Raw genomic sequence first — 15026 nt, forward strand, 5'->3', positions numbered from 1 at the left:
AGGATCTCAAGAGTAATATCCACAAGTCAGTTAATCAAATTTCTCAAAGGGGATAACATCATATCATGAATTATTTCTTGAGTAGATGTCAGAAATGTGTGGAAAACAATGGCATTCTGTTCCAGCATCTCCTTGCATGACATGTGTGAGTACACAATTTATTTGCGTATATTGTAAGTTTACTGCTGTGTAGTGATACAGACCGGGCAAGTGTCCAATGCAAACTAGTTTTAAATTTCCAAAATCTGGGCATTTATAAAAAAAAGTGCTTCTTAAAGTTTTTACTGCTACAGTGTATAATTTATCAATTAAAATAAGATAATGGGATGATACTCCCGATATTAGAAGTTAGTAAATGTTCACATTTAAACTTGCATATTTCATTCGTTGCCTTTATTACTAAGAAAGAAAGAAAGGAAAGAAGAGCAAAGCAAGTTTCTTTTTTATTAGTTCCCAATTCCTGCACAAAGGAAGAGCGCATGTTACTGACAGCTGCTTGTCATTTACTATGTCCTTTTTATCACTTCTCTCCCTCCCTCCCTCCCTCCCTCCCTCTCTCTCTCTCTCTCTCTCTCTCTCTCTCTCTCTCTCTCTCTCACACACACACACACACACACACACACACACACACTGCATTGAGTAACTGTGTAATGATAAGGTAGTATAAAAATACATCATCCTTAGATCACTGCTTTGTAATGTAATACAATTAATAATCCATGTCAGATCTCTGAATATTACTGAAGGATGGTTATTGATAGCAAAATTATTACTGAATTTCGTAAACAGCTGGCAAATATGTCTAGATAATAAATATATTATTCAATGTTAAACTGATATCAGTGCGGGAGGGGGGGAGTGCTTTATTTTCAGTTGTAGTGATATTTGAGATAGACTATAGTTTTCTGTTCTGCTTCTTTCTTTATCTGCTTTCATATGACTGAACTAATGTCAAGATAAAATGAGAACATTAACATAAAAAAGATTTAATACAAAAGAATTGATGCCAAAGACACTGGAATCATTCAGTTCTGATACTAGTCAATTCCTAGAGGATCCGCAATTCTTGGGCTTATGGAAATCGAACTGGAATGTGATTCATCCCTAATTAAAACCATTATGAATAAACTTTGTTAACTCTAATATTTTTGCAGTAGTATAGTTTAAGTAAAAATACTACCTACTGGCTACCTACTTAACATATTGCATACCTGCTGCTGTGTCGTGGTTATTGTGGCAGTTCCTGCCGATTTTTGTAAGACGTGTGCGAAATGAGCGCGCCTTCCTTATTTGAATGTAGCTGCAGTTATCAGTGTCTGATGCTGATGAAGCTTGGCAGACATGTTTGTGTGATGTTCTAATATTCTTGAAGGTTGTGATACCTCTGGAAAAACAAGTCTTTATGAACAGAACTTCAGAAAACTGGCAGTAGTATCTTGTTTCACTTCTTTTATGATGTGCTGCGCAGACTCTGCAAGGTTGTGCTGGATATTTCTTTTTACCACTTCCCACAATGGTCCGAATAGTATGTTACCTGAGAATCAGCTAGGTGGATCCTTAGCAGGTACTCTTTTTGTGGTTTGGGTTGCTTCAGTTTCCCCCTCAGTTGCTGTGCCAACTTGTTGAGTACTTTTCCAGGCTCTTGCAACTTCATGTAGGAACATTTTATATTTTCTGTATATCTGGATTTGTATGTATTAAAAAGCAGAGTTTATTAGATACAAAACTACTTCCTTTGTCCATTTATTGGCTTTCTGGCATTATCTCACAATATGAAAGATATTAGTCAGCTCTTTCCATGCCGTTCATAAATTTATTGTACATCACAATACCTTTTGGTTTCTGTGTGGTTTCCCCTTGTGTTTTTTTGTTTTTCTGTCGCAATCATCTTTCCACACCTGCAGCAAAAGTCACTTTGTCTTCGAGATTTGGCTTCTTTGTAGACACTGAGAGATATCTCTTTCGATTCTTATTGTACAATAAACTCTTGTTTTCCTTTCTATAATATGGCAATAGCTGTAATATTGTAATAAATGTCTTGATGAACATGGTACCACATGCCAAGGTGGGATGAAAGTATAGAGAGAATAGTTTCTTGAAGCCTTTTCCTTCCCCAGTGTATATTTCTAGATATACCCACTTACACTTTCGCAAACCATATGGACAAGCAAACCATATCTGAAAAATTTCCAGGATTATATGTCTGGGAATGAAGCCACTTTCTCCATTGTATCATTGCTTTATCAAGAGAAAGCTCCTGTTCAGGTTTGTATACAGTCTGAAATTTATGTAGGAGGTGCTTTAGCTCAAGTTCAGTTTTGTAGATATGTTTTCTGACCACTCTGTAAGGAATTGCCATTGATGTGCCATGAGTTCCTTATCTGCTTAAATCAGTTATTGCTCATTAGCTTGCCAAAAATCAGAGCATCTGTTAGAGAAACTGTTGACCAGTAGTCCTTCAAATAATCTTTTTTTATTTACCCCATCAAGATCATCATGCCCAGAAATTTTTTCAGTTCAACAGCCGTGATATCCATAAATTTGGGAGTCTTGGGAGATTCTTTGTAATGGTTTTTGTTCTGTTTGTAATACAGGTTTGATTGTGTCGACATCTGATCGAACAATTCGTTCCCTAAAAATAATTCCACATTGCTTATAATTCTGTTGATCTCACTGGGAAGGATTTTTACACCTGGGATTCCTGTAAATGTTCCTAAAATAATGATCTTGTCCTTCTTTAGCCAACTTTCACTGTCAGAAGCTTCGTCATCTAAATTGTTCACAATCATCTCACTTTAGTTGATTATAGCCATGGTGTTTTCTTCTTCACTTCCACTACTACTATCAGTAACATCATTTGAATCACTTGGAACATGAGAATGATTCTCTGCAAACAGCTCACCAAGAATCTTGCTTTCCGTCAACTATTTTCGTGCGGTACCACACAAGCCAACAACTACAGTACTGACTATTTCACAATACTGATTATTGGCGGTAAAATGAAAGATAAAAGTAAGTTCTTACTGTTGTTTACTGCTCTTAACCATTCAGTTCATATACAACCTTTTGATAAATTGAAATAGTTAGTGGCATGAGCAATGGGTCTCAAAAAACACACGCGGAACGAAAAATGTAAATTTGCGTGATTCGTTCAAAGTAGCTGGACGTGGAAACATATATATACCGAACGAAAGCGCTGGCAGGTCGATAGACACACAAACAAACACACAAAATTCAAGCTTTCGCAACAAACTGTTGCCCTGATGAGGCAACAGTTAGTTGCGAAAGCTTAAATTTTGTGTGTTTGTTTGTGTGTCTATCGACCTGCCAGCGCTTTTGTTCGGTAAGTCACCTCATCTTTGTTTTTTATATATATAAGTGGTGCTTGTCAATTACTCTTTGAAATGCATAAATGCCCAGGCATTTATGAATTTTGGGCATATAGCCCAGGCATTTATATTGAACATTTGTCCCAACTTACAAATGCCCAGTCATTTTACATCACTACTACTGTGGTAGTAGACAGGAGATACAGCATCTGCTTCACTTTACAACTGATGCTTACTGCCCATCTTCTGCTGTGCCGTGCATGCGGTCATAGTGACATAGATTTGAGAATGCTCAGTTGCCATGAACATGAAATTGACAGAAAGGTATTCTAACAACGGAAAACATAGGATGGAGTAATGACAATATTATGAAAGGGATAGATTGCACAGAGCATAACTTAATCATAGCTAACACTTGGTTCAAGAATCATGAAAGAAGGTTGTATACATGGAAGAACCCTGGAGATACTAAAAGGTATCAGATAGAGTATATAATGGTAAGACAGAGATTTAGGAACCAGGTTTTAAATTGTAAGACATTTCCAGGGGCAGATGTGGACTCTGACCACAATCTGTTGGTTATGACCTGTAGATTAAAACTGAAGAAACTGCAAAAAGGTGGGAATTTAAGAAGATGGGACCTGGATAAACTGAAAGAACCAGACGGGACATTAAACACTAACCACCACCACTGAAAGAACCAGAGGTTGTACAGAGTTTCAGGGAGAGCATAAGGGAACAATTGACAGGAATGGGGGAAAGAAATACAGTAGAAGAAGAATGGGTAGCTTTGAGGGATGAAGTAGTGAAGGCAGCAGAGGATCCAGTAGGTAAAGAGACGAGGGCTAGTAGAAATCCTTGGGTAACAGAAGAAATATTGAATTTAATTGATGAAAGGAGAAAATATAAAAATGCAGTAAAAGAAGCAGGCAAAAAGGAATACAAACGTCTCAAAAATGAGATCGACAGGAAGTGCAAAATGGCTAAGCAGGGATGGCTAGAGGACAAATGTAAGGATGTAGAGGCTTATCTCACTAGGGGTAAGATAGATACTGCCTACAGGAAAATTAAAGAGACCTTTGGAGATAAGAGAACCACTTGTATGAACATCAAGAGCTCAGATGGAAACCCAGTTCTAAGCAAAGAAGGGTAAGCAATAAGGTGGAAGGAGTATATAGAGGGTCTATACAAGGGCGATGTACTTGAGGTCAATATTATGGAAATGGAAGAGGATGTAGATGAAGATGAAATGGGATATACAATATTGCGTGACGAGTTTGACAGAGCACTGAAAGACCTTAGTCGAAACAAGGCCCCCGGAGTAGACAACATTCCATTGGAACTACTGACGGCCTTGGGATAGCCAGTCCTGACAAAACTCTACCATCTGGTGAGCAAGATGTATGAGACAGGCGAAATACCCACAGACTTCAAGAAGAATATAATAATTCCAATCCCAAAGAAAGCAGGTGTTGACAGATGTGAAAATTACCGAACATTCAGTTTAATAAGCCACAGCTGCAAAATACTAACACGAATTCTTTACAGACGAATGGAAAAACTAGTAGAAGCCGACCTCTGGGAAGATCAGTTTGGATTCCGTAGAAATACTGGAACACGTGAGGCAATACAGACTTTATGACTTATCTTAGAAGAAAGATTAAGGAAAGGCAAACCTACGTTTCTAGCATTTGTAGACTTAGAGAAAGCTTTTGACAATGTTGACTGGAATACTCTCTTTCAAATCCTAAAGGTGGCGGGGGTAAAATACAGGGAGCGAAAGGCTATTTACAATTTGTACAGAAACCAGATGGCAGTTATGAGAGTCGAGGGACATGAAAGGAAGGCAGTGGTTGGGAAGGGAGTGAGACAGGGTTGTAGCCTCTCCCCGATGTTATTCAATCTGTATATTGAGCAAGCAGTAAAGGAAACAAAAGAAAAATTTGGAGTAGGTATTAAAATCCATGGAGAAGAAATAAAAACTTTGAGGTTCGCCGATGACATTGTAATTCTGCCAGAGACAGCAAAGGACTTGGAACAGCAGTTGAATGGAATGGATGGTGTCTTGAAGGGAGGATATAAGATGAACATCAACAAAAGCAAAACGAGGATAATGGAATGTAGTGAAGTTAAGTCGGGTGATGGTGAGGATATTAGATTAGGAAATGAGACACTTAAAGTAGTAAAGGAGTTTTGCTATTTGGGGAGCAAATTGACTGATGATGGTCGAAGTAGAGAGGATATAAAATGTAGACTGGCAATGGCAAGGAAAGCATTTCTGAAGAAGAGAAATTTGTTAACATCGAGTATAGATTTAAGTGTCAGGAAGTCATTTCTGAAAGTATTTGTATGGAGTGTAGCCATGTATGGAAGTGAAACATGGACGGTAAATAATTTGGACAAGAAGAGAATAGAAGCTTTCGAAATGTGGTGCTACAGAAGAATGCTGAAGATTAGATGGGTAGACCACATGACTAATGAGGAAGTATTGAATAGGATTGGGGAGAAGAGAAGTTTGTGGCACAACTTGACAAGAAGAAGGGATCGGTTGGTAGGACATGTTCTGAGGCATCAAGGGATCACCAATTTAGTATTGGAGGGCAGCGTGGAGGGTAAAAATCGTAGGGGGAGACCAAGAGATGAATACACTAAGCAGGTTCAGAAGGATGTAGGTTGCAGCAAGTACTGGGAGATGAAGAAGCTTGCACAGGACAGAGTAGCATGGAGAGCTGCATCAAACCAGTGTCAGGACTGAAGACCACAACAACAGATTGCTACTCACCTTAGTTCTTTTTGACAGCAATAAGATAAAAGCAAAAGTATATTGAAATCAAATGCCTCCAATTGCCAGTTATGCTATAGTTTTATTCACACAACTGGTTTTGGCTTAGTTATGAGTCAATCTCAAGTGTATTAAATGTTTTTTGCTACAGCTGATGATGACAAACACTGTCTAAACTTATACACTTTGTTATACAAACAAACATTCCTCAGCACATAAACACTTAACACACTTCAGAATGACGCATTATTGATTTGAAACTGGTTATATCAATAAAAGTATTATACAATTGACAAGCGGAGCATTTGATTTCCATAAGTATGCAGTTAACAACTGCATAAGTACTCCAACCCTTCAAGGAGTGACAACACAAATGTTTCTCAGGATAAAGACAAAAGTATTGAGTCTTTCTACAAGTTGCTGTGATGGGATTGCAATAGCAACTACAGCAAAGCTGACTCACATGCACACACAGAGGAAATGTTCATTTAGTCTCTTACTTTTAAGGAGAAATAAGTTTCCTTCTCCAGTAGGAACAGGTTCTTTGAGGAAACTGTTTCTTGATTTCAGCCTTTGGGTAGCCTGTCAAATTCTTTATAGTATCGATGTGGAGTTCTGCATTCTCTCTTTCTAGGCAGCTGCAGTGGCAAAAAACAATATTCTCCAGAAAATTGCTAAACCACAAGTCTAAACAGTTAAGCAGACTGCAGACTGGTGATAATACAGGGTGGAAAAAATAAAACTGGCCATGGAAATATTTACAATAAAACTGGTGCTGAATTGACCCTTGTTAATTAACATGACAGAAGACACTGGAAATGGCCACTGTTGATGTCGATGCAGCACTGTGCTTGGTTTATTAAGCTGTTAGCCAGGCATAGCAGTTTTGCCTGGGGGTTAGCTGCAATCTCATTTCAAGTGTTCTGCTGTAGCTCATCCAGTGTGTGAGTACACTGGACACTTCAGTTTGCCTCACAGGCAAAAATCAGAGGGACGGAGAGAGAGAGAGAGAGAGAGAGAGAGAGAGAGAGAGACCAGGCAGTTTAGGTGCCCAGGATATTGCACTGCCTCTGCTGACTGCCTCACCAAGCACCTCATGCACTGGTGACAAGGTTGTCAAAGCAATGTTGCTTGATCTTGCTGAAAATACCCATAAAGTTGATCGTCTTCTGTGAGTTGATCCACATATGAAGTAAGCAATTTTTGGATGTATCAGGTAGCATTACTAGTTTGGTTAAAGAATCTGTCTCGTGGGCCCCTACCACCACAGCACAGCGCGTCCCCAGGTTGCGGATAGGGAATATGGCCTTCAGATATGAAGGGTAGCTGCGAATACAAAAAAATAAGCAGTCACGGACAGCCGGTGGGGAGCAGGCGATGGCGTGATGAACCATCCCTGTTTCTTCTTCTCTTTCTATCAAATCTATCCATCAAGAATCAGCAACATTAATGGTCATGGGTCCCTTTGTAGACAGGGACAGATGGCGAAAATATGTTGCTGCGGTAATGGACTCTCGAGTCCGGTAAGTAAGTAAGTAAGTTAAAGAATCATGTTATGATGCAGACACCAGTCATCGTGCACCAAACACCAATCTTAGGATTATGCAACAGCTCTTCAAAGTATTGATGAACTTTTCTTATGCATAATGGTGCATGTTCTGTGAATTCACGTATCCTGATATGCAGAACCTGGCCTCATCCGTATCAATAAAAGGGTCCAAAAGTCCTGATTCCACTTCTCTCATAAACCACCAGCAGAACTCAACACACCAAAGGTCATTGGGTTGTTTTAACTCATTTCATACACAACAATAAATTTGTACGGATATGGATGCCTGTGGTTTTGATAACATTTCATTATGATTATCTGTTAATTCTCATTTGTACAGATAAACAGCATTGAGATTTTGTCAATCTTTTTTCCAGGCTTTCCTTCACTCGAGCAATGTTTTCTGGTGTTTGAATTCTTTTCAGGTAGTTATGACTTTTATTCGCTGCAGAGCCCGTTTTGCACTATTTTGCCACTAAGTTTTATGTTGCAGACTTTTCTGGAGGTTTTGCCAAGACACTTCCAGTCTTAAACTCATGTACACACAGGTCTGCAGGTTGTGTACCATGAAATATACTTCACATAACACTTGACAAGAGACACAAGGTGTTTTATTGTGAGTAAAATTTTGTAGTTGATTCAACTGTTCACTAAACACATCTACTTCTCTCACTCACTCAAATGTGATAACACTGCAAAGTATTTGTGGCATAGCATGTGGGAAATGCACATGTGTAGACACAAGACAGCAACCACTTGGAGTGTCGAAATCATGGTTTCCAACATTTTCTGGGTTGAGCAACTCGCTGTTCATTAACAAGGATTAATTGTGCATCGGTCTTGTAAATATTTTCCATGCCAGTTATATTTTTCCCACCCTGTATATGAAGAAGTTACAGCAAAAGCCTTGTCTGCTGGCTGTGTCAGGCTATTCAACACTGACTGGCCGCCCTGTCATCCTCTGCCACTGGTGTCATTCAGATGCGATTTGAGAGGCAGTCAGCACACTGCCCTCCCTACCATTGTCATTTTCTCAGACCTTTGGAGCTGCTATTTCTGAAATGAGTAGCTCCTCGGTTGGCATCCTGAGGCTGAGTGCACCCTGTTCCAGCCCTCCCACCAAGGAAAAATCACTGGCAGTACTGTGAATCAAAGCAGGGTCCACCACACAGCAGTCAGACATACTGACCACTTTGCTGCAAAGGTGGATGTATGAAGAAGCTACACTTTTGAAAATTCATGACCTTATATCTGTCAGTGAGGGAAACAAAAATTGAAAAGTTTACAAAATTTATTTTCTAAATCACGTGGTACCTGTATGATGGTGATCTGCAACTCAGTGGTTTCAATGTGACCACTTTATTGTTCACTCTTATTAGTAATGATAATTCCTCTCTGCATCAGCCAATCACATATAGACAGATAAACAATTACTGTACAGAATACCAGTATCTCCTCTTGCCATCTCACTTGCTCATTGCTTTTTTGTCTACATACATCAAAAAAAGTTTTGCATCATCCCAGTTCCCAGAACTCCCGAAGATAGACATTGACAGTGGATATTTTATCACAGACACAGTCCCTTTGACTGTTCAGAGATGTCACTAAATCTGCCAAAAGATGTAAGCACCATGCATGAGCAGCACCTATTAGACGCAGGGGGTCTGACAGCCGACCATTTCCAGTCATTGCACCAAGAAGGAGGTACACGGCTTGTGTTGTTTGTAGTTCAACCGTGCCTAGACGGTCAATGCCGCAGTTCGACTGCGTCCGCATTGTTACTTTGTGCCAGGAAGTGTCCAGGTGTTTCGGAATGAACCAAAGCTATGTTGTTTGGACTTGGAGGAGATACAGAGAGACATGAACTGTCAATGACATGCCTCGCTCAGGCCGCACAAGGAATACTACTGCAGTGGATGACCGCTACCTACGGATTATGGCTTGGAGGAACCCTGACAGCAATGCCACCATCTTGAATAACGCTTTTTGTATAGCTACAGGACGTCGTGTTATGACTCAAACTGTGCGCAATAGGGTGCATGATGTGCAACTTCACTCCCGACTTCCAAGGCAGGGCCCATCTTTGCAACCATAACACCAAGCAGTGCAGTACAGATGAGCCCAACAACATGCCAAATGGACCACTCAGAATTGGCATCACATTCTCTTTACATTTATGAGTGTTGCATATGCCTTCAACCAGACAATTGTAAGAGACGTGTTTGGAGGCAACCCAGTCAGGCTGAACGCCTTAGGCACACTGTCCAGCGAGTGCAGTAAGGTGGAGGTTTCCTGATGTTTTGGGGTGGCATTATGTGGGCTGAAGTATGCTGCTGATAGTCATGGAAGGTGCCTAACAGCTGTACAATACGTGAATGCCATCCTCCGACCGATAGTGCAACCATATCGGCAGCATATTGGCGAGGCATTCGTCTTCATGGATGACAATTCGCGTCCCCATCGTGCCCATCTTGTGAATGACTTCCTTCAGGAGAACGGCATTGTTCAACTAGAGTGGCGAGCATGTTCACCAGGCATGAACACTATTGAACATGCCTGTGATAGATTTAAAAGGGCTGTTTATGGACAATGTGACCAACCAACCACTCTGTGGGATCTATGCCGAATTGCTGTTGAGGATTGGGACAATCTGGACCTGCAGTGCCTTGATGGACTTGTGGATACTGTGCCACGATGAATACAGGCATGCATCAATGCAAGAGGACATGCTACATTGTGCACCTTCCATTATGGTCTCATGCTCTATACTCTATGTTTATCTGATTTTTCTAAAAAGAATTGCATTTCACAAGCCTCCATCTTAACAGTTATTTTTTGACAACTCATTTGTTTCAAAGCCTCACATATCACCTAAGTTGTTTAACTCTCATTTCCTATTTTAAAAAGTCTTTTACTAATCTCCTGTGAGTGGCAACCATAAATTTTGATGATCATTTTTGTAATCTGCAGAAAAGTTCAGTTCCAGTACATTTATTCGTTTAAAATACAACAAAACTTCTCATATTAGTGGCATCAGTTGGAATCTGTCATAATAGCTGAAAATATCTTAGACGTAAAAGAACTGTATGTTGTTGTTGTTGTGGTCTTCAGTCCTGAGACTGGTTTGATGCAGCTCTCCATGCTACTCTATCCTGTGCAAGCTTCTTCATCTCCCAGTACCTACTGCAACCTACGTCCTTCTGAATCTGCTTAGTGTATTCATCTCTTGGTCTCCCCCTATGATTTTTACCCTCCACGCTGCCCTCAAATACTAAATTGGTGATCCCTTGATGCCTCAGAACATGTCCTACCAACCGATCCCTTCTTCTGGTCAAGTTGTGCCACAAACTTCTCTTCTCCCCAATCCTATTCAATACTTCCTCATTAGTTATGTGATCTACCCATCTAATCTTCAGCATTCTTCTGTAGCACCACATTTCAAAAGCTTCTATTCTCTTCTTGTCCAAACTATTTATCGTCCATGTTTCACTTCCATACATGGCTACACTCCATACAAATACTTTCAGAAATAACTTCCTGACACTTAAATCTATACTCGATGTTAACAATTTCTCTTCTTCAGAAAAGCTTTCCTTGCCATTGCCAGTCTACATTTTATATCCTCTCTACTTCGTCCATCATCAGTTATTTTGCTCCCCAAATAGCAAAACTCCTTTACTACTTTAAGTGTCTCATTTCCTAATCTAATACCCTCAGCATGTATGTATGAAATGTGAAATCAAACAATCGAGGATTGGTTACAATGTTAATATTGTAAGCATTCCATGACTATGTAAATTTTAGACATTGTGCATTGTACTGCAATTGAAATCACAGTGTCAGTTGACTTCAAGCAGGTATTTTTTGCATCCTTAGAGATTTTCATTGTTGTAAATAAATATAACGCACACATCCATTTACTCAGCTGCTGTGATTTATCTTCATTCATAGTGCACAAGAGCATGCTGTATTATCAGAGGTACAAAAAAAATAAGAGAATATGACAGATCCTTTAAAGTCAGTCAGTATGTTCAACAGTTTGGATCCACTTTTTCCCCAAAACTATTACCTAAGCACAAGCATGTGCACCCCTAACCGCCCCCCCCCCCCCCCCCCCCCACACACACACTCTTTTTTATTCTTTGGAACATACTTAAATAAGGTTACAAGCTCTGTCCGCTGTGCTTGAGAACCATAGTTTAGGATGTTATAGCCTTTTTTTTTATTTCCCTGAAATTGTATTTGGTGTGAGTGGTGTTAGAATCCCTGTTTGGCAATTTTTGTGTGTTTTCCCCAAAATGTCAGAATGGTTTATTTGAAAAGTATATAACCAATTTCCTTGCTTATCCTTGTCCAATTTCTTCTTGTCAGTTGGACTTTCAAAACGGAATTTTCCATTCTTCATTGAGGTACACAGCATATTATATACCATTCAGCAGTCATGTTATGTAATGTATTTAGAAGAGAGGTAGTCAGTTGTTTGGTCCTCATTGAGATGAGTGATTGTTTCCTTCTCACAGCTATAAGTCTTTTTCACCCTTGTTTGCAGTAACATCCAGCAGGTGACTCTTATTTGGTTTGGTTTCAAGTCTTGTCGCCACCTTTTGTATGTTCCATTAGTGCCCTGCATTGAATGTGACTTCTTGCAGCCCAGTCAGTGAATGCAGATAATCACTGAATGTTTGTGCATGGTTGTTGTTGTTCCAGTAGTTAGCATCTTTGCCATCTTTGCAGTTGTTACATGCAGGTTTGTTTGCAATATTTTTCCTTGACATCCTTAATGTTTTCTTGTGGAAGACATTAAGTGCTTATATTGTCATCAGGATGCAGCCTTGCTGTTCTTGGCACTCTAAACCAATTTCTTTCTTCAAAAACAGTCAATGGGGAGTGGCTCTTTTCTACATTAAGATCTAGACATCTAGGGATACTGCACCATTGCTAAGTGTAAAATGTGGTGAGGAAATAATAAATAGAATGGCAACAAAATTTTTAGGTGTCCATATTAATGATAATTTAAACTAGAAAACACACATTTTGGAACTCCTACAACAACTTAGTTCATCCACATTTGCAGTGAGAATAGTTATAAATCTTGGGGAGAGGCAGACAGTAAGTTGACGTATTTTGCATATTTTGATTCAGTGATGTTGTATGGAATAATGTTCTGGGTAATTATTCTTAAGAAAGGAAGTCTTGATGGCTCAAAAATGAAGTGTAAGAAAAATGTGTGGTGCTCACCTGTGATCATCTTGTAAATGTCTGTTTAAGGCATTGGGCTTCCTAACTACTGCTTCACAGCATATTTATTCCCTTATGTGGTTTGTTGTAAATAATTTATTGCAGTTCAAAAGGAACAGCGATGCACATAATTTCAATATGGTATAAAAATGACATTCATTACTCCATATTAAAGCTGTCTTTAGTACAAAAGAGGGGGCACAATGCTGCAACTAAAATTCTTGGTAACTTGGCAAGTGGTGTAAAATGTCTGACAGACACAAAAGTAAAATTTGAAAAACAAACTGCGAAAGTTTCTCCTTGACTACTTCTTTTATTCCATAGAAGAATTTCTGTTATCATAATGCGTAAAACGTGGTTGGGGTAGGAATCACTAACTCGTGTGTACATTTAAAAAACAAAAAGAAAAAAGAAAGAAAAAAAAACACTTAAAAATGTTCAGCATGTAGCTATATTTACAAATTGATTTGCAGTGTGAGTGTAAAATGAGTCATTTTACATAATTATGTTTTATTGTGCAAATGATCTATGGAACACGAAACAATAGTCATGCAAAATCGACCGAAGATAGATCCATCTTGCAAATGCCAGCGGAGCAGCCCAAGTCATTGTTATAGTAGTATCTCACATGATGATAACCTTTTTTTCATATTCCAAAAATGCTATTTTTACTGGCATGCTGTCTAATTATTATTTTTTTATGAATAAGGAGATACAGAGCTCATAACAGTGTGTAAAAAATCTTAATAATGCACCTCAGTAATTGGCAACAAATACAATTATTTTACCTCCTTCAGGAAAAAGTGGTAAGAGTAGTAAAAAATATACTTTAGGTATATCTGTCAACACTATTAAAAGCATTTAGCTTGTTCTCTGCATCTTGTTTACTAAGACTCACATAGTCTGAAAATGAGCTTGATCAGTTTGAAATCCCCATATGAACAGTAAAATAAATAAATAATTAAAAAACTGAAGCTGATTGGTTACTGTTTTAAGCCATCACATATTAAATGATCAGTGTTCTTTTCAAACTGTTCTGGATTTAATGAGATGTTTTGTGGGATGTAAAGGAGGCAGAATGGTAATTTTGAGCAGGTAATTTTTGATGCAGCTTTGTGTGGTGAACTGTGAATTGACGTTTCTTATGTATTGCTTTTCTTCTGTAGTGTCATTATTTGTTACAGGTCACAATGGGCCAGTGCGGTTAATAGCACATTCCCCTACAGCACCAGCATTTCTCACTTGTTCTGATGACTTCCGTGCTCGCTTTTGGTTCCGACGAATGCACTGATGAGCTGTGGTTGTGTGTAGCCTTATTTTTATACTCTCCCATAAATCAGTGTGTTTGTACATGTGATGTATGCTATTAAAGTTGTTACTCATATTTAAAGATATTGTGATTTGTGAAACACCATTGATGTTAATGATTGAGTGGAGATCCTGTTACTTGTTGTAAATTACTTCTTTCATTGGGTGCATATTAATTTTTGATAATACATTAAGAGAGAAACAAGAAAACTCTGTGGTTTTATATATATTGGATGAAGAGTCGAAAAAATTTACAGCAACAGTAACAATTGGCCATTCGCCATATTTAATGACTTTGTTACATCTCAGCAGACTACTACTGTAATGCTACAATAACACAAGGTAAAGTATAAGCATAAATACAAGCATATTTCCAGAGGAATGTTAAGAATTATTATATATCTTTTGGACAGTCATTTCCCAGCCATAAAACTAAGCAATGATAGTGGGGGCTCAAGAGGATGTACTAAGTAACTTGATTAATATTAAAAGCATCATGTTTATAGTTCATCATTTTATCCTTTCGTGAACTTCATGTCCATTAAGGATTGTTGGCAAATAATGCAACCAGCCAGAAATTGGTTGTATTATTCACGTACATTCAAGTTTTATGTTTTAAAACCTGAATGTTTTCAACAATGTATCTCATATTGGCAGTTTAACAGTTTGTCTGTGGGTGAACGGTTTCTGATCAGAATGAGATTTTCACTCTGAAGCGGAGTGTGCACCGATATGAAACTTCGTGGCAGATTAAAACTGTGTGCTGGACCAAGACTTGAACTTGGGATCTTTGCCTTTCGCGGGCAAGTGCTCTACCATC

General features: G+C 38.8%; 1 protein-coding gene across 1 annotated transcript in view; it reads left to right on the plus strand.

The window, feature by feature from the left end:
* The window catches only part of LOC126484520 (cleavage stimulation factor subunit 1), a 190634-nt gene extending 176352 nt beyond the window's left edge, over window positions 1-14282 (plus strand). Inside the window, exon 10 of the mRNA XM_050108068.1 lies at window positions 14083-14282. Within this exon, the coding sequence (XP_049964025.1) occupies window positions 14083-14189 (107 nt within the window). The 3' untranslated portion in view covers window positions 14190-14282. The remainder of the gene's footprint in view (window positions 1-14082) is intronic.
* The last annotated feature ends 744 nt before the right edge of the window (window positions 14283-15026 follow it).

Source organism: Schistocerca serialis, chromosome 6, assembly GCF_023864345.2.
Source record: "Schistocerca serialis cubense isolate TAMUIC-IGC-003099 chromosome 6, iqSchSeri2.2, whole genome shotgun sequence".
Lineage (NCBI taxonomy): Eukaryota > Metazoa > Arthropoda > Insecta > Orthoptera > Acrididae > Schistocerca > Schistocerca serialis.